The sequence below is a fragment of the Alnus glutinosa genome, chromosome 1 (assembly GCF_958979055.1).
Source record: "Alnus glutinosa chromosome 1, dhAlnGlut1.1, whole genome shotgun sequence".
In the NCBI taxonomy this organism is placed as follows: Eukaryota; Viridiplantae; Streptophyta; class Magnoliopsida; order Fagales; family Betulaceae; genus Alnus; species Alnus glutinosa.
In genome coordinates, this window is record NC_084886.1 from 544595 (window position 1) to 561915 (window position 17321).

The 17321-nt window shown below is 35.9% G+C and overlaps 3 protein-coding genes across 3 annotated transcripts; 1 reads left to right on the forward strand and 2 right to left on the reverse strand.

The window, feature by feature from the left end:
* Positions 1-955: 955 nt before the first annotated feature.
* LOC133863820 (trihelix transcription factor ASR3) lies at positions 956-3183 on the forward strand. Its single transcript, XM_062299928.1, has 3 exons — positions 956-1826; positions 2028-2069; positions 2481-3183. Exons 1-3 carry the CDS (start codon positions 1136-1138, stop codon positions 2768-2770), a joined length of 1023 nt encoding a protein of 340 aa, XP_062155912.1. The 5' UTR covers positions 956-1135; the 3' UTR covers positions 2771-3183.
* A 760-nt stretch (positions 3184-3943) lies between these two features.
* Positions 3944-6014, reverse strand: LOC133863826 (uncharacterized). The gene is made up of 2 exons (XM_062299940.1): positions 5583-6014; positions 3944-4976 (listed from the first exon to the last, which is right to left on the reverse strand). The coding sequence occupies exons 1-2, from the start codon at positions 5961-5963 to the stop codon at positions 4068-4070; spliced, it is 1290 nt and encodes a 429-aa protein (XP_062155924.1). The 5' UTR covers positions 5964-6014; the 3' UTR covers positions 3944-4067.
* Positions 6015-11333: 5319 nt separating this feature from the next.
* On the reverse strand, positions 11334-13575 carry LOC133858665 (uncharacterized). The gene is made up of 5 exons (XM_062294137.1): positions 13240-13575; positions 13011-13108; positions 12666-12754; positions 11855-12007; positions 11334-11607 (listed from the first exon to the last, which is right to left on the reverse strand). The coding sequence occupies exons 2-5, from the start codon at positions 13105-13107 to the stop codon at positions 11452-11454; spliced, it is 495 nt and encodes a 164-aa protein (XP_062150121.1). The 5' UTR covers position 13108; positions 13240-13575; the 3' UTR covers positions 11334-11451.
* Between the last annotated feature and the right edge of the window lie 3746 nt (positions 13576-17321).

Below are 17321 nucleotides of genomic sequence, written 5' to 3' on the forward strand. Positions count from 1 at the left end.
AAACCTTGGCCAAATGTTATTATAATCAAACTTTGGGCTAATTATTAACAAGAAATTTAGAGCCTCGGAGAGAGAGAGAGAGAGAGAGAGAGCCAAAAAGAAAAGAAAAGAAAAAAAAAAAAAAGAAAAAAAAAAAGAAAGAAAAATAAAGGGATTTGTGCCTTGGGATGTTGATGTTTTTATATGCTAGGAGAGAGCAGTGGTACCCTCATCAATAATTTGCCCAAAGTCCAAACAAGAAAAAAAAAAGTGGCTTTAATGGAAAGGGCCATCCATAAGCATTAGCCATTAAGCAAAGATTAGAGCAAATGATTCAATGGAGATAAGAGAGGTTGAGAAGGAAAGCAGAGGTGGAGAAAATTTTACTTAGTGGTAGGGTAGGATGCCCTTATCAACTTGGTTTAGTCTCCACCTTGGTTGTGACTAACCACGATTTGGATGAGTCATGAGTTAGAGAAACAAGTTAATAATAAATACTTGGAATAAAATATTCAACAGCATCCTTTTATTTATCAAAAAACAAAATATCAAAATCACCACCCTTTGAACGTTTCAAAATTCGAATCTAAACAAATTGACCAAACACGGCGAAGAAAAAAGTATTATGTGAATATACCCGACGAAAAAGGCATCCGAAAAAATGCCTATAACCAAATTATAATCCAAAAGAAAATGACCTTTTACATGCTTATTGCTCAACAAAGTTATTTAATTAGATTATGAGTTTGGGCTTTAATATATATGACGTCCAAAACGAGGAAGAAAATGAAAATCCCATTAATGGAGAATTAAAAGATAATAATCCTAATTAATAATACCAAAAAAACCCTAATCAGGGGTTAAGGGTCAATAGCCGAATAGTATTAAGCCAGTAAATATGCTAAACCAAAAATCCACAGCACACCTCTCCTTTTTCTCTCCCTCCCTCCCTCCATCCCTTAGTCCCTCCCCCCCCCCTCTCTTCCTTTCTCTCTTTCCTCTCTCTCTCCCTCTCTCTCATTACGGAGGTCTTTCGCCCTTTAAACCCCGTAACGGACCCCTCCCCACAAAACGCCGTTACTTCCAACCATTCGTTTAGTTAAGTCACGTGTCTTTGAAAATTCCGTTTTTCTTTTTCCTTTTTTGTGTGTTTACGATGGCTTTGGAGCAGAACCTAAGCCTCGCTCAAAACGGCGTTGACGGCGAGACGGACGGCGCGAGTAACGGCGTCGACGCCAGGCCGACCTCCGTCGATGGCGACAAAACGCCGAGGCTCCCCCGGTGGACCAGGCAGGAGATTCTGGTGCTCATACAGGGAAAACGGGTCGCGGAGACCCGGGCGAGGCGGGGACGCACCTCCGGGTTGGCGTTCGGGTCGGGCCAGGTGGAGCCCAAGTGGGCCTCGGTCTCTTCGTACTGTAAGCGGCACGGGGTGAACCGGGGGCCGGTCCAGTGCCGTAAGCGGTGGAGCAATCTGGCCGGAGACTTCAAGAAGATCAAGGAATGGGAGTCTCAGGTGAAGGACGAAACGGAGTCGTTTTGGGTGATGAGGAACGACCTGAGAAGGGAGAGGAGGTTGCCGGGGTTTTTCGATAAGGAGGTTTATGATATCTTGGATTCCGGGTCGCCCGCGGCCCCTGAGACTCCGGGTCTGGCTTTGGCTCTCGCTCCGGGTCCGGGTCCGGTTCCTGCAGCTGAGAACATGGAGGAGGGTGGCGCGTTGTTCGATAGTGGGAGGGTCGCCGCCGCGGAGGACGGGTTGTTCTCGGATTTTGAGCAGGAGGAATCAGGTCGGAGCCCCGAGAAGACGAAGGATACTACGGTTCCTGCTCCTATGCCAATTTCAGGTAAATTGAAGACTTTTGGGCTTTGTTTGGGGGCGGTTTTGAATTTCAAGTGGGTTTGGATCAATGGATCCCCATCAGGAACGAATAGTTTTTGTTTTTGCCTTTTTAGTCTCTCTCTCTATTATCTTCTTTTTGTTACGGTTTTGGTATATATCTAATATCGTGGAATTGTCTTGTTTTTGGTTTCCTTTTGTTTGACAGAGAAGCAGTATCAACCAGCACCACGAGGCTGTCAGGGTCAAGGTAAAAAAGAAGCTCTAATTGGTTAATGGCTAACAAATGTTGACTTTGTAGAACAAACTTCAGTCCGACTCAAATTCACATGCAATTTCAGGCTTCACTTGTCCGTATGTTAGCTTGAAAGTGCACGAGTTAATTAATTAATTGTAGGATTATGTTTTAGATCCACTGTATAGTAATCATCATCTTAGTTATTTGAGGACCATTTCAATGAATTTAAGCCAAAAGTTCTTAAAGTTATGCTGAATTCCATCCAAATTTAAATCCTTCGTCAAATGCCGTCCGATACCATCTATATGGTCAGTCAGACTTTACTTTAATGATTCCCAGGTTGTCTTCTGTTTTAATGACACAAAAAAGTAAGACAGATGATTGATGATAGAACTAGAACTACATTCTCTTGTCCGCCTGCAGGAACAACAAACGAGAAACAGCCTGCCTCAAATCCTGAGGTAGGATCTGCTTCTCAAGACGGTCGGAAGCGGAAAAGGTTAGCAACCGAAGAAGACGAGGAAGCAATTGGTATGCAGAATCAGTTGGTTGACGTACTGGAAAGGAATGGAAAAATGCTGACCGCCCAACTTGAAGCTCAGAATGTGAATTTCCTACTGGATCGTGAACAGCGGAAAGATGATGTTAATGGCTTGATTGGTGTTCTTAATAAGCTTGCGGATGCTTTAGGAAAAATTGCAGATAAGTTGTAGCGGAAGGGGAACCTGAATACAGTGTACATAATGAAGTTCTCTCCAACGCCCATAGATAATAGCGGAGGCCGAAGAATTGGAGGACAAGATTCAATTATTTATCTATAGATGACATCCAGTATGCCATTCAAATCTGGTTTTTTTTTTTTTTTTTTTTAAATTTTTTTTTTTTTTAAATTTTTTTTTGTTCTTTTCTTTCTATATAAATCTTCTTTATTTGCCACTTGTGTGGCGTATCACTGCAGTATAGGTTCCATATACAGATTTTGGTTATAGAAATTTCAGACGAGTCGTCGAGTACCGCCTTTCTGCTGCTTTTCTGTTATGTACCTCCAGTTTTATATGGATTATCCCGTGATTGTTTCGGTTTGTACAGTTTATTGAAACTATAGCAAGCAGCTGCATGAGACTAAGTATTGCTTCATTTACTTATATATAAAAAAAATATATATATATTGCTTCATTTTATCATTGCCTTGCCTATAGAAAGGATTACTGATGCGACCTTCTTAAGCATGCATGATAAGTATATATATATATATACACACGAGAAATACTACATGTACTTAAACTTTTACAAAATGATGTAGAGCTTTATAAAGATAATGTAGAGCTTATTCATTGGTACTCAGTAAAATTTCTTTTTATTAATTGTTTTAAGCATCTCTAATGAATAAGCATGAATAAGCTACACATCGGTTAATAAAGCTCCTTTTGTAAAATTTAACCAAAAGTTTAAGTATATGTAGCATTTCTCTCTATATATACATCAGTGTGAAAAATGGTTAGAAGAAAATATTATTACCATTATTACCAAAAAGGAAAAAGAATGGACGGAAGCCCCAATTTGATAGAATTTTTGACAAAACAAAAAAGGACAGCCATGACAAATCATTAACGTTCACATGATTTTTCTAAAGCTTGAAAAAAATAAAATGAAGAGAAATTTCTACTGAAAATTCTCATCAAGCAATTGAAATTCATGTAACCCGTAGCTTATTCCTATGGTTAACATATAACATGTCATAAACATTCCCCCTATATGATTTTAACATTGGTGACATGATACAACGGGTTCAATTCAACTTTTCATATCAATGTAGTATCCAGAGGGGCACGAGAAAGCATGCCTAACCCATACAATTTGACTTAAAAAAGAAACCCACACAAACGAAAACTAACAATAAGAATTTTGTTTTTACCAAATGAACACATCAAGGGCAATCGGAGCTCATATTACCAAGTGATAAAAAAAGTCCAAATGATACTTGAGCCTGTCTGAAACTTCAAAAGAACATCAAGAGTCATGGTCATTTGACCTTGATTTTGTCCTATACCTCCTACCAGGTCTTTGGAAACCAGCACTTCTATCTGCTGCATTTGTTTCTGTTTCATCCTCCTCCATTGCACTAACTTCATGTTGGGATTCCCCATCTGCAATTCCCAAAGGAAAGTCTGCTCCGTGCAAGGACTGCTTATGATCTTCTTCCTTGTTTTGCTTTAACACAGTGCTGTCACTTACTGCTTTGGCATCACTAGCCTTTTTCTTCGGAATGAAGATCACTGACTTCGGCAGATCAGCTGAAGAATCCGCTGGCTCTAATCCTGACTGTGGCAGCTTCAACTCTTTTACCAGATTAAGGGAATCCATACATGCTTGAGTATTAGATTCTTCATCAATCTCACTTGTTGAATCAAAACTATAGCGCGTATACTTGGAAGGATTAAGTAGATAATCTGGGACCCTAGAAGCATTTTGGGCTATCAGAGATCCATCATCTGAAACTGTAGCCTCCATCAAGGGGGCACCCTCAGACGTATCTACTGCTTCTTCGGAGCCATATCTACAACTAGGGTCAAACCTGACACGTTTTTGTGACTTGGAAACTGCATTATTGTCCTTCCTCTTCAATATAGGCCTCAGCTGATTACAGTCTTTAGATGCTTCTACATGCTGTCCCTCCTTAACTTCTGCGTCATGAACGTGTCCGGAAGTGTACTTTTGGGCTTCAACTTCGTCTTCATTCAACCTAATTCTTGCAGCCAGGCGATTGGCATGTAGATCTTTAGCAGTAGCATGTAATGGATTGGGAAGAACATTGTGAGAGTTCAAATAAGACCCATGATCAGTAACATCACTCATAAACAAGCGATCACCGGCATTTTCTCTGCCTGTAGCCACTTTGTCATATTCATCTTCCTCTTCCTGCAGCCAGTTCCAGTCAAATAGAAGAAACACAAAGAGTCAGCCTCCACTAGCAAAGCACAAGTAGACGGAAAAGAAACCTACGTGTATAAAAATTACGTTCCTCTGTTTAGTGAACACTCAAATTGAAACAACTCCAACTCACCAACCATCCCTTCATTGCACTATTTTTGAAATGCTCTCACCACTATGCTACGACAACATCGACAATGTCAATTGCCTTTTCCCCCACTTAACCATAAATGTCACTCCATATGAATAGAATGCTCACGTCAGAAAACCACGGAGCATCGATAATCAACAGATTCCATTAACTACTCCATCAATTTTTCACATCATCCATAGCATTTCCCTCGAACTACATAAAAAGTAAGCTCATTACCAATTTACCATCACTTCATTATTATGAGTTTCGTTTAATCTTTAGCTCCTCAAACAATTAAGTAAGCATGTTGGACAATTCATGAAACACAACAATATGTATGTAACACATTTGTTTATTTTGAATCTTAATTAAATGGTTCAGATTTTGCCACCTCAGGGCTTAGCAAAACAAAAGAGCTAGGAAAAATTGTGTGCAAAAATATATATAACAAATTCAATTACCTCGCGGTCGAGAGTGGAGTCCAAGCCGATCGAAGATCTGATTTCCCATGCGTCTCTGTCAACGTCGTTTCCTCCAAACGACCGGTCCGACTCTTCATCGCCGTCGTCGAGATCGTCGAGATCTTCTTGTCGCGCTCTGCGAAGCTTCCTCCACGAAGCCTTCTCGTCCTTCTTGAAGAACTCATCGAACGAAGACGAGCACGGCGTGTCGTCGCGATCGGAGGTGTCCGTACCCCGCCTCCACTCTGTTCGCTCGACCTCGTCGTCGGTGAGGGACCACGGCGAAGACTGCAGAGCCGAAGACTTTGACGGCGCGAGGGATCCGAAGACCTTCTCGACTCGGACTCGGAAGCTGTCGTCCATGGATTCTGAAGACGCCATTGGAATTTGAGGGTTTTTTGTTCGGTGTGTGTGTGGGATTCTTTAAACGAAGCAGATTGGCAGAGGCACCGCCTTTTGGGATATTTTCTGGTTTGTGCGGGGTGTTGTGGTCATTTGAAATTTTGGGCCGCACATTTTGGGCTTAGTAGGTTTTGTTTGGGATGAGATGGGGCGGACCTCTCATATGTTTTATACGGGCCCATAATGAGAGTGGGCATGAGCTTAGTGTAGTTTTAGCCCAGATTGGTTGATGCAGTCCACGCCTGTGGTGAGTATTAACAAAAAGGAAAAGAGAAACTAAAGTCAAAACTGTGGAATATTAAACAGCATGAAATACTAATAATTTAAAAAAAAAAAAATTGAAAAAGTTTTATATATCAGCAAATTGATTGAAAACTGTATTGGAAAATAGTTTGTTTTATTAAGATCTTCTACATTTCCTAAGATAATTTTATGGTGAATTCTTCAAATCTTTATCGTTAATTTTTGGGTTAAATATGTTTTTTCTCTTTCTCTTGATGTTTAAAGACTTTATTTTTTACTTAATGTGATTCATTTCGTATTATAGATGATATCTCGTTTATAGTTAAAGATGGAGATGACATCTCCATCTAAAAAAAATTCCGTTCAAAAATTGATGGAGATCCAAGTCAACACCTCTAAGAAGCTGACACGTATTCTATGCTTAATTAAAAAAATTAAAAAAAAAAAACAATGAAAATAAGAAGAACTAAGCTTTACAAGTTTTTATTATTATTATTATTTAAAAAAATAAATAAATAGGAGCTGCCCCTTTGAGCAAAATAAAAGGTGGCCGGCTACTCCCAAATGGCAAAATAGGACTACTCAAAACCACCCCAAGAGACCCACCCCCGTTTGGCCTTAACTTGGACGAACTATTGTGCCTGACCTATGTAGTTAATTTTAATATTTAGTTTAGTTGAGTTGAGCCTAGGTGGGTCGAGCAAACACTCGTGATTGTTAGTGAAACTGAAATAAAAGACTACGATTTACTAAAAAATAAAATAAAAGACAATGTATAACCTTTGTGCCATCTTTCCTGTGTGTGTTGTTCCACATGCTTTACGCAAAGACTAATGATTCAATGCCACCTAAAGATACAACTTTTCACCACCTTGCATATGTGGCAAGGTGGTTTCTCATTACCTTTTGAGTTTTTTTTTTTTATTATTTTTTAAAAATAAATTAAGGTGAGGGACCACCTTGTCACATAAGCAAAGTGATAAAAAAATTGTATATTTAAGTAGTAGTCAATCATTACTCTTATTCAAATCACTAATGGTTGCTAAAGACACCAACATGATAATTAAAAGTCCATGTTGTCATAGTATCCATATATGGATAACATATTTGTACGTAATGGATTTACTTGATAAAGACATTTCGAGAGACTACAACTTTCCAAAAAATGCACTTTGAGAGGTCAAAACTCTCCAAGAATCGGTTCATCAGCAATAATTTTTTTTCTTGCATAACAGAATGTTGTCAATTAATCTTCTAGAGTCTTCTGCCACCTCATCACTTGTTTATCTTTATCTGCTCCTTACTTCACTCTTTACAATAAGGTCCAACACCTTAATAAAATTCCAAAAAAAAAAAGGCCCATCCATACTAACTTATTTACAAATAAAAGCACATTAGATAAAAAGTCCACTAATCTAATTAACCCATTAAAGTCCCATTATATTATATCCCTTAGATTGTATCAACTTATGTTTCTTAGGACTAGGGGCGGACCTATTCAGCCCCAAGCCCCCGATTTTTTCCAAAAAACAAAAATCTAAAATATATATATATATAATTTTACCCTTAATTTTTTTATTTATTTTTTTTAGTTTTGGCCCTCCCAATTTGTCAAATTTTGGGTCCGCCACTGCTCAGGACACTCCAATACTAGCTCCTATACATGCTTCTTGGTTAGTTTCCAACTTGTCCGGCTCATGGTGCATTGAATTTCCAAAAAAATGCTACCTCATCTCTCCCCCTTTTGTTCTTTCTTTTTTAATAGTTTTGACTTGAGGAGAGCAAACTAAACTTCAAAATGTTTGTCACGTATGGTTCATACCTACTGGCTGATGTCATCAACGCTTCTTTTTAATGCTCGTCTTGACATTCATCAAGTCAGGGGAACGAGAACAGAAAACTCGGAATCTTGCAGCAGCACTTCAACTTCAACTTGTTATCTTCTCTCATATAAAAACAAAGCTAAGCTAAGCTTGTACCTTTAAGAAATAAGTCTCGTTTATGGAGGGAAACAAAAGGTAGAAATTTTGAAGGTCGGGAGAGAACGTTAGAAGAGATTTTTATTTTTTTTTTGGTCAAAACTTTGTATCTACCGACATTTATTTGTGTCTCATTTGATGATTAATTATAGTGATTTTCTTGTTCTTTTACTACTCTCAATTAGGTGGTTCTTTCTATATATTTTTAGTTTACTTTAGGGCACGTTACGCTTTTAATAATATTTATTGATTATTAAAAAAAAAAAAAAAAAAAGAAAGAAGAAGAAGAAGTCTTGTTTAATTACGTGTATAAGAAGCTGTATCAACTTTGTTGTGTCTATTATAAAGCCACGTTTTGAGTTCTTCTTTTGTTATAGGAAAAGAGAACAAGGAGGAAGAATTTGCTTCTCGTGCAATTACTGCTTAATTTACTAATTTCATAATTGTTGTGACCGCATTGATATCAGGCTTAAATATCTGAACATAATACTTTTCATAAATGTGAGCTATCTGGGAGAATATTGTTTTCCTCTCTCTCTCTCTCTAATAAATTATATTTCTTTGGGTAAGTAAGAAACAGGTTGTACGGACGTTGTTTTGTTGACATATTATTTTGATTGTCCCCCTCCCCTCTCTTCTCTCAGGTTGAGCATATGCTAAACGACAGATTACTGTAGTTAATTTGTGAATATTGATTTGCATGAGGTCAAGTACTGTAATTGCTTAATTTTTCATATTAGAAATATATTTTAATAACTCTTTATGAGCTATCAATTTGATATGGTATAAGTTTTTAAGTATGACAACAGAACTTTGATGTTCAAATGCAATTTTATATTACTTGGCATCACTTTTTACCTGTTTATCAGAAGGGCCTCAATCTCTCCATTGCTTCCACTCCATATGGGATGAGTAGTAATGTAACTAATTTCATAACATCTACATCATTATTGAGTCGTCTACTTATTTCAATAGGTGGATAAATTGTTCGATACCTATTTAAACATATAAATTTTATAAAAATTATGTCACATTTACTATCTGAATTACTAACAATCTAAACAATAAAATTGTTGACTCAAAATCTGTCGGAACACCTCCTCTCATTATAAATTTCAAGAAATCTCAATCCTCCGTGACCGTTAACCCAAATCTATGGTAATTTCATTTGTTTTTGTCAAAACTACAATGATGTGAATATTTCTAACTCTTTTACCCCCAAGAATTGGTAGATCATTTTTCTTTTAATAGTTGGGTATAAACTTTTAAAAATCAGTTATTGTTAAAAAAAAAATAATAATAATAATTGATAGGGACTGTTACATTATATCAATGAAATAAAATGAAAAAGAGACCCAAAAAAGTGTTGTATAACATTTCCCCCTCTGGGTGTTTTTGTTCATGACTCATCATTCTATTTAGTAGAGTATATTTTTCACTAGTAATCATCCCTTTGTTTTATACTTTTTTGTGATCGAACTGTTAAAGCAAGTTGGGATCCTCCCACTTACTTTTAGGATGGGATATTAACTGTGTGCGAGAGAATAAGGTTAGTTAATTTTTTACAGGATTTGTAAGTTCAGCACAAAATTAATAGGTGAGAATATAGCTCATTAATTTTTTACATGATTTATAAATTTAACACGAAATTAATAAATTAAAATTTGATATAATCGTGAGTATTTCAACCCACGTCTTTGTAGTCTTAGGGTCCGTCGAAATCCTTAAAAAAAAAATATGATGCCTCATATGGACTGCTCGCTCTCTCTCTCTCTAACTGTTACTACTCCCACTTTTACTAGTTTTGAGTGGAAAAACTGGTTTCTAGAATCATGTATGATTTAGAATTATTATGCTACGGAAAGAAAAGTGGGATCACTCATTCATAGGTAGGCAGGAAAATATGTTTATATTTATAGTTTTTTTTTTTAGTTTATCAAATAATGGGTCAAACAGATTGAGTCGAGTCAACCCAATGCGACTTATTTATCAAACAGGATGTGTCACGTCACTCATTTATTTAAATAGATCGTGTCAGGATTGAAAAGTTTGATTCGTTTAGCTAAAAGATTTATGTCAAGGTTGATCTTTAACAGATTAGTAGGTCAAGTGGGTCAGCCCGAATCTGACACGGCCAACCTGGCCAATTCATTAGTAATAAAATATAGAAAGAATGAAGTGTTTGGATCAAATCTTAAAGGGCGTTGTTAGGGATTTTATAGTTTTTAGTGTAAGTCCTCACTTATACAATTTGGCATGACAACAAATGTGAGCTACTTAATAAATTATTTATTTATCAAATTTTATTGTTAAGTTTTTTTCATTCATACTCATATTCATATTGTGCCACCTAATTCTTTCGTGGTTTAGATGATAACATGTTTAAATGCAGTTGGAGGCTTCAATAAGTATGCAGGGTACATCTTGTAGATTTGGCGGGTGACTTGATAGGATAGGAATTCCTCAATCCCCACCAGCTACAGGGCAGCGTTCTTGTAGATTCTACCTAAAATTCGCCTCTCAAGCCGAGCGCCAGTGAATCCCTTCTTGTAGATTACATCTTATTCTTTTGGCAGTAAAATCAAATGCAGTGCAAAACTTAGCTGGTGTAATTTGTGTTTGCTTGTGATGTATATTATATAAGATTTTACAGGTTAGTTCTAATTCAATTTATTTAATTAAACAGAATTAGATGTTTTAATTCTAACCTGTTAATTTTGTGTCAGATTCTCGGGTCCTGTAAAAAATTGTTAGTCTTTATGTCGCATGTTGAATTTAGGCCGTATTGAAATATAAGTTTTAGACTATATAAATCAATCCTAGCTAACTCATTTAATTAAACGGGTCAGATCTATTAACTCTAACCCGTTAATTTTATATTGAATTCGAGGAAGGTTTGTTGTTAGTATAAAACATTGTTGGCCCTAAAAAAAACCCAAGAGAAAAATCCTATTAGGTCGGGCATGAGAAATATAATTAATATATATAAATACACAAGATTCTTTTTTTTTCCCCTGCCTATTTTGTGGGATAAAATCAGAGAGCACAACATACAACGTAGCTCTTAACTAGGGGATGAATTTCCACGAAAAACAGGAAACTTCAAATGCTTGACAAAATTCTGTTTTGGCAATTGATGACAATTACATTTTTTTTTTTTTTTATAAGTAACAATTGCATTTATATTTGAGAGCTTTAGTTCCAAAGATTATCAACATGCGTTAAAAAGTGAAGAAGAAACAAGTCTATCGCGGCAAGAACCCATGACCAGAAATTGCAATCTCAAAGGCTTGCATTCTTTCCCCACAAGCAAAACCATTGCGATCATAAGATGATATTTCATTTATGTGTAAATCATTACAAGCCAGGACAAGCTCCTCACCAACACGTTTAGCAGCTTCCTGATAATCATCAACAGTCAAACCAGAACAAAATCAAGACCACGGAGCACTACAAATCTACAATCACGACCATGAATAGAGGAAAAAGAATGTTTTGGTTTTAGTATGAAACCTGCATAATCAAATACATGTCTATGATGGTAGTAGCCAAGATTTCTCCTCCACAAGCACTAACTTTTACAAACATTTTTTTTACTTCCATAATTTTGATAAAAGCCTATAACCAAATTAAAGTTGGAGTACTTACTATGGTGCTACAAGGGGGATGCTGACGAATAGATTTCTGCAAAGTGCTTCCATAAAACAAACACTTGTTGTTTTGATCATCTACCAGCATAGCGTACAACTGCTTGTCTGAAGAGAATACTGAAAGCCTTGGTCTTGTAGGTGTGCCATTAAACTGGTCAACAATTAGAAATTATGGTCCTGATAGACTGGCAAAATAACTAATACTAATAAAATGTTATTTTTAGAAAATACTTAAGGGCACAGGAGTAGAATTCCCTTGTACAAGACAAGATGTAAAATATAGCTAGGTTGAAACTGAACTCTGAATAATATAGGGTTCGTTGTGAAAATAGTTTTAAGTGTTTTGTCAGTATTTTGTTTGAAATTGTTTGTTAATGTTTTTGCTTTTTTGCTAAAAAGTAAAAAGCAAACCTAAAGAGCATTATCAAACGATCCGACAGTCAATTAGAATGATTATATAAAGATAAATACAGGAATGCATAAAGATCAGCAGCTTCTTTGGTCGGCCATAGTCGTAACCTGATTTTAAAAGCTTTCATATCATACTTGGAAGTTATTTTAAATGTCAAAGAAATCTTCTCTAAAAGAACACACTAATCTCACAGAGATATTCTATCCTTAGAATTCAGACGAAGCAACCTAGCTAGAGGGAACTTAATCCAGTTGAAAGTTGAAACTACCCCTACTTCCTCAGCGTGAAAACAGGACCAGCCCACCATATAGTAGCAATGCTAAACAAGATTACAGGAAAAGAAAGCCCTATGCATCAAACTCGCATATTCTCTTAAAATAAAGAAGAGAAGTTATACCTTCTTTAGCATCCTCCTGTTTCGTATTTTTGCACTTTCTTTTCTAATATTTGCCCTCGCTTCAACAAGCAATGGCTTCTCAAAGAAATCTATGAAAAAAACAAGTATCTAAGTAAACCAATAGTGATAAAAGCGTAAACAGTACGTAGAGTTAAAGGTATATGTTAACTGGTTTTATATTTGCACGTTTACATGCGCACGCAGACACACACAAAGAAACCCACTGAGCATGATGAACTTATCACTGTGCACTGCAAGCATCTTCTACACTGTGTAAACATTTGAAAAGAACACATTCTAGCCACAGGGGAGAGGGCATTAGAAAGGTAACTTGGTTGCACTTACTTCTACTCTGAATGGGAAGGAAGTTAAAGGGTTTTGAACAGATCCCAAAGACAGCAGAAGACTTGAATTGCAGCGCAGGAGCATTCACAAGAGCCATACTGCGCAATTTTTGAAAAATTTATTAAGTACCCAGAAGTGAGTAAGACGCTTTTGGAAAGACTTCCAAAGACCAACCAAGAACATATGCTAACGTTTAGCAACACAATAAAAGATCGTTCAGGAATTTTACCAAACATGTCACGCGCAACCGTTCTAAAAAGTTATGTTTCCCGCAGGACGGTCGAAGTCCTGAGAAAGGTCTTCCTCTAATTCCAGTAAATGGGGAGAGCAAGGGGCATGGTTTTGTGTTATGGAGGCTTTAGAGATGACCGTGGGGAATGAGAAAGCTTCAATGGAGAAGAAGCAAGCAGATGCGTGGATCAGAAATCGAAGGGATTGAAGTTCAGTTTCTGACTGGATACAAGGCTAGAAGATGAAGAGGCATGTCTACTTAGCTGGACTCCTTTTACGAGTTGTCTGTCGTTTTAATTGTTGATTTTGCGTTTCAATTGTAGTACGCGTAGCATTTTTTATTTTTTTATTTTTATAGATTGCGTAGCATTTATTTAGTTCCTTTGCTTTGTAAAAAGGCTGGTAGAGGCTGATGGGCTGGGTTGTTAGGAAGTCCAGTTGCAACAAAGCTAGTGGGCTGGGTTGTTAGAAGTCAGTTGGATAAGTTACAAATGAGGGGTTGTATATAACCCAAGCCCACGAATAATTCTGTATCATTTTGTTCACGATGTAAAGTTTGTTCTTGAAGATTAGCTCTCTCAAATCAGGGATTAATTCTTATTAATTGGATTACCTTTGAAGAGGCTTATTGGATTAGATTTAACCCAAGCCAGTCCGATTGTTTGCGAATCCACATTAATTCCTTCTCTTAGGGTACCAAATCATGAGGATACCACATGAGAGGCTACTACTTTTGGTCACATTGTTTTTTAATTATTATTATTATATACGATCATCAATCATCACCACCATCTTGCAATCACATGGCTGCGATTAAGTTTTTAATAATTTAAATTTACATATTGCTCTCTTGATCCGCAAACTAAGACTCACGAGGTGGCAATTGAGTTATACTTAGTCGCTCGTTGATCTACCAAACTTGAGACTAAAACTTTATGGGCTTGAAGATAACGAGGATCTTTTTCAAATTGTTTTGGAGTATTTCTTTATTTGAAAACAATATTTTGATGTAACAAAAATGTTAAAATTTTATACAAACTTTACGTAGAATTCATTTTGAAAACTAGTTTACAAGGAAATAGTATATAAGAGCTTATATATACATAATTAATATTACACAAAATATGTAGGAATCTTATGATTGTAACGTTCATACCACTATGATATGCAGCGGACGTTCACGGTAGCCCACCCTATCGACATTTACTCGATGATAGTCCTATTTCTTTTGGCGGGACAATTCACATATCAGTATTTTTATAGTTTAATATTATGCTCACACACACTTACATAGTATCAAGACATTTTAATTCAGTTTATAAGTTACAATTTTTGTGACTCAACTACATAGTTGCAAACCATTTGATCCCATACTCGATGTCAGAATTGGTTTTGATACCAAATGATATAAATTTTAGATATAACTCAAATTGTCTAAAAACTTATGTACACGTGATTAAAATTGTACTTAAAATATGTGAGACGCTTAAAATAATTTTTTATTTTTTATTTAAAAAAAAAAAATCTGTTGTTATATTTTAAGAGTTTTTTGTATTTAAAATTATTTATTAAAGCATTTATTTTGAGGAAAAAAAAAAAAAAAAAGAGAATAATTTTTTTAGTAAACATGGCAACATTTCAGTCAAAGCTAGGTATAGTTCCTTCCCTTGCTTGGAAACGGAAGCCGGTCCCTTATTTTACAAGGGGTAAAATAGACATTTCACTTTTTAAGACCATTTTACCCCTTATAAAATAAGGGACCGCTCCAGGATCCTGAGGGAGCTGGGTGTTAAAAGCAGCTTGAATGAATAGCCATCTTGTACTGCCGGGTGAAGCGGGAATTATGAGGTTGAATTAAAAAAGCAACTTCTTTGATCATAAGAGGAAAAGCGATACAAATGTTCTGCTTTAGTTCCTCGTTCATACGAGGGGTCCCTGTCTGTCGGTCCTTTGGTTTCCTCTTTTCTTTTTCTTTCCGAATTTCCTTCTGTTTCTTTCTCATGCTGATTAGTTTATTCTAATTTGTACAATCTCATTATGCTTTTTCTGAGTCTTACATCTTTAAGGTCTTGGCTGTCAGTTAATGCGTCGCACGTGCTGTCATTTGACTTGTGCTTATGCTTTGAGACATACAAAAATCCAACTTATATGAATGAATGCACAATCTCATATCCTCGTTTTAGCCATTTACTGCTGGATGGCTAGATTTTAGAGTTGTACTTTATCAATTTCTATATGATTTATTAGAAGTTTAAACAATAAATAAATATGAGACAGTTTTTATAAGATGTATTTGCTCAAACAAGGTTACAAGAAGATCGATGAATTGTTCAAAATTTGTTCGAGCAATAAGGATTTTTTTTTTTTTTTCACATTTGTTAACTGAATTATTTAAAACAGAATAATTTTTAGAATTTCTGTCCCATAATCTCTTGCAATACTGGGATTTTGATAAGGATGTTGGATGCTGAGAGTTCATAATAGATAGTGTGAATCTTCAATTCTCTGTTTATTAGGTGAGGCTTTTGCCAAAGATCCGTCCCTGGCATCTGTGAAGTTTCGATTAACTTTCATCAATGGACGGTGCACAATTTCTGCCCTCTGGAACTGTCTGGCTTGTTGTACCAAAGATTCCAAAGTAATATTCCATGTTCTAAATCTACAGGGTGGTTAATTATTGCTTTTAGAGTTTGGTGGGAATTTCGAAGTTTTTGATTACTCTAGGACATTGTAATTTGTCTTATGTAACTTTATCACAAATTGAGTTGTGTGAAAACGGAATTTAAATAGTATTAGTTGTAAATTGGTGAATTACGTAGACATACTTGGAACTTCTAATGTGACAAATTAACAATTGTCCCAAAAAAACTAAAATTGATAGAATTGTTGGTACTATAATTATACATGTTCAAACTCTCGATATTTGAGACCTGCAAGAAAGCCAAGAGTCAGAGTGACACACCGATTATGATAGCAGAACCACATCTAATAACCACATCTAATGCATAAATTAGAGACAAAACATTTGAGAAGAAGACAAATGAACAAAGCATATGTGTAAGTAAAATGTAAGTAAGAGAGTAAGTCATAAAAGATAAAAGAAATGCTACATATACTTAAACTTTTACAAATAAAGCCTTACAAAAATAATGTAAAGGTTTTTAGTAAGGTATTTTTTTTGTAAAAGTTTAAATACACGTAACATTTATCCAAAGATAATGTAATTATGTTGTAATTTTTCTCATCTTTTGTATAGGCTAGCTGTTTTCGGTTGTCAAGTGTGTTAAGGCAAGTGCTGACAGAAACAGGAATCACCAATTGAATACGGTGATTTTATTTCATTCTCGGGCTCTCCGATCTGTCAGCCTTCCTTCTTTATTGAGCAGATTTCAAAAGGCAAGTCCTTTAAGGCTCATGAAAGACTATATCGATGGTTACTTTAACTCGGGTTTACTTATGGTTGAGCCCACTAGATTTTGCTATATATATTTTTAAAATTTTAAAATTAAATAAATTTAATTATTTAATTAATATTATAAAACTTAAATGCCTAACCTAAGAGAATGCCAATAATTCTAGTATATGTAAGTCGTAATAATTGTAGTAAATGCGATTTTAGATAAATGATTCCCACTTTAGAAATAACAACACATGTCCCCCTAAAAGGCAAAGGCTTCACCCAGCAAGTTTGTTGAAAGAATAGAGATTTGCAAACAGTCAAAAAAGTGAACAATATAGGCCATAGTCGTCATCATAAAGTATTAAAGTTCTTCTCTCTCAGCTCATTCTTTTTCCACTTTCCATCTAATCCTCAAAAGCCCCTCCCTGTTCCTGATCTCCTATCTATGTATAAGTTATATATAACTCCATTCTTTAATCTTTCTTTTATCCCTTTTCCCGAACGAAATTGCTAGTCGGTGTGAAAAGCTGTCTCTGGCCAAGTGCTTGTCCATATTGATAGATCTATATCTTAAAGAAATTCAATGGCAGCTCTTATTTCAATAATATATATATACTCATAAAAAATAAATGAAGCATTCACAGGGAATGTTAATAAGTGGTGTGGTGAATGGTGATGTG

What these genes read in the sequence shown, in the direction of transcription:
- LOC133863826 (XM_062299940.1), bottom strand. Translation starts at nt 5,963, where the DNA reads ATGGCGTCTTCAGAATCCATGGACGACAGCTTCCGAGTCCGAGTCGAG. An exon ending in ACTCCACTCTCGACCGCGAG is followed by an intron (nt 4,977 to 5,582) that starts GTAATTGAATTT and finishes AACTGGCTGCAG; the next exon opens with GAAGAGGAAGATGAATATGA.
- LOC133863820 (XM_062299928.1), top strand. Translation starts at nt 1,136, where the DNA reads ATGGCTTTGGAGCAGAACCTAAGCCTCGCTCAAAACGGCGTTGACGGC. An exon ending in TGCTCCTATGCCAATTTCAG is followed by an intron (nt 1,827 to 2,027) that starts GTAAATTGAAGA and finishes TTTGTTTGACAG; the next exon opens with AGAAGCAGTATCAACCAGCA. An exon ending in ACGAGGCTGTCAGGGTCAAG is followed by an intron (nt 2,070 to 2,480) that starts GTAAAAAAGAAG and finishes GTCCGCCTGCAG; the next exon opens with GAACAACAAACGAGAAACAG.
- LOC133858665 (XM_062294137.1), bottom strand. Translation starts at nt 13,107, where the DNA reads ATGGCTCTTGTGAATGCTCCTGCGCTGCAATTCAAGTCTTCTGCTGTC. An exon ending in CCTTCCCATTCAGAGTAGAA is followed by an intron (nt 12,755 to 13,010) that starts GTAAGTGCAACC and finishes TTTTTTTCATAG; the next exon opens with ATTTCTTTGAGAAGCCATTG. An exon ending in ACAGGAGGATGCTAAAGAAG is followed by an intron (nt 12,008 to 12,665) that starts GTATAACTTCTC and finishes ATTGTTGACCAG; the next exon opens with TTTAATGGCACACCTACAAG.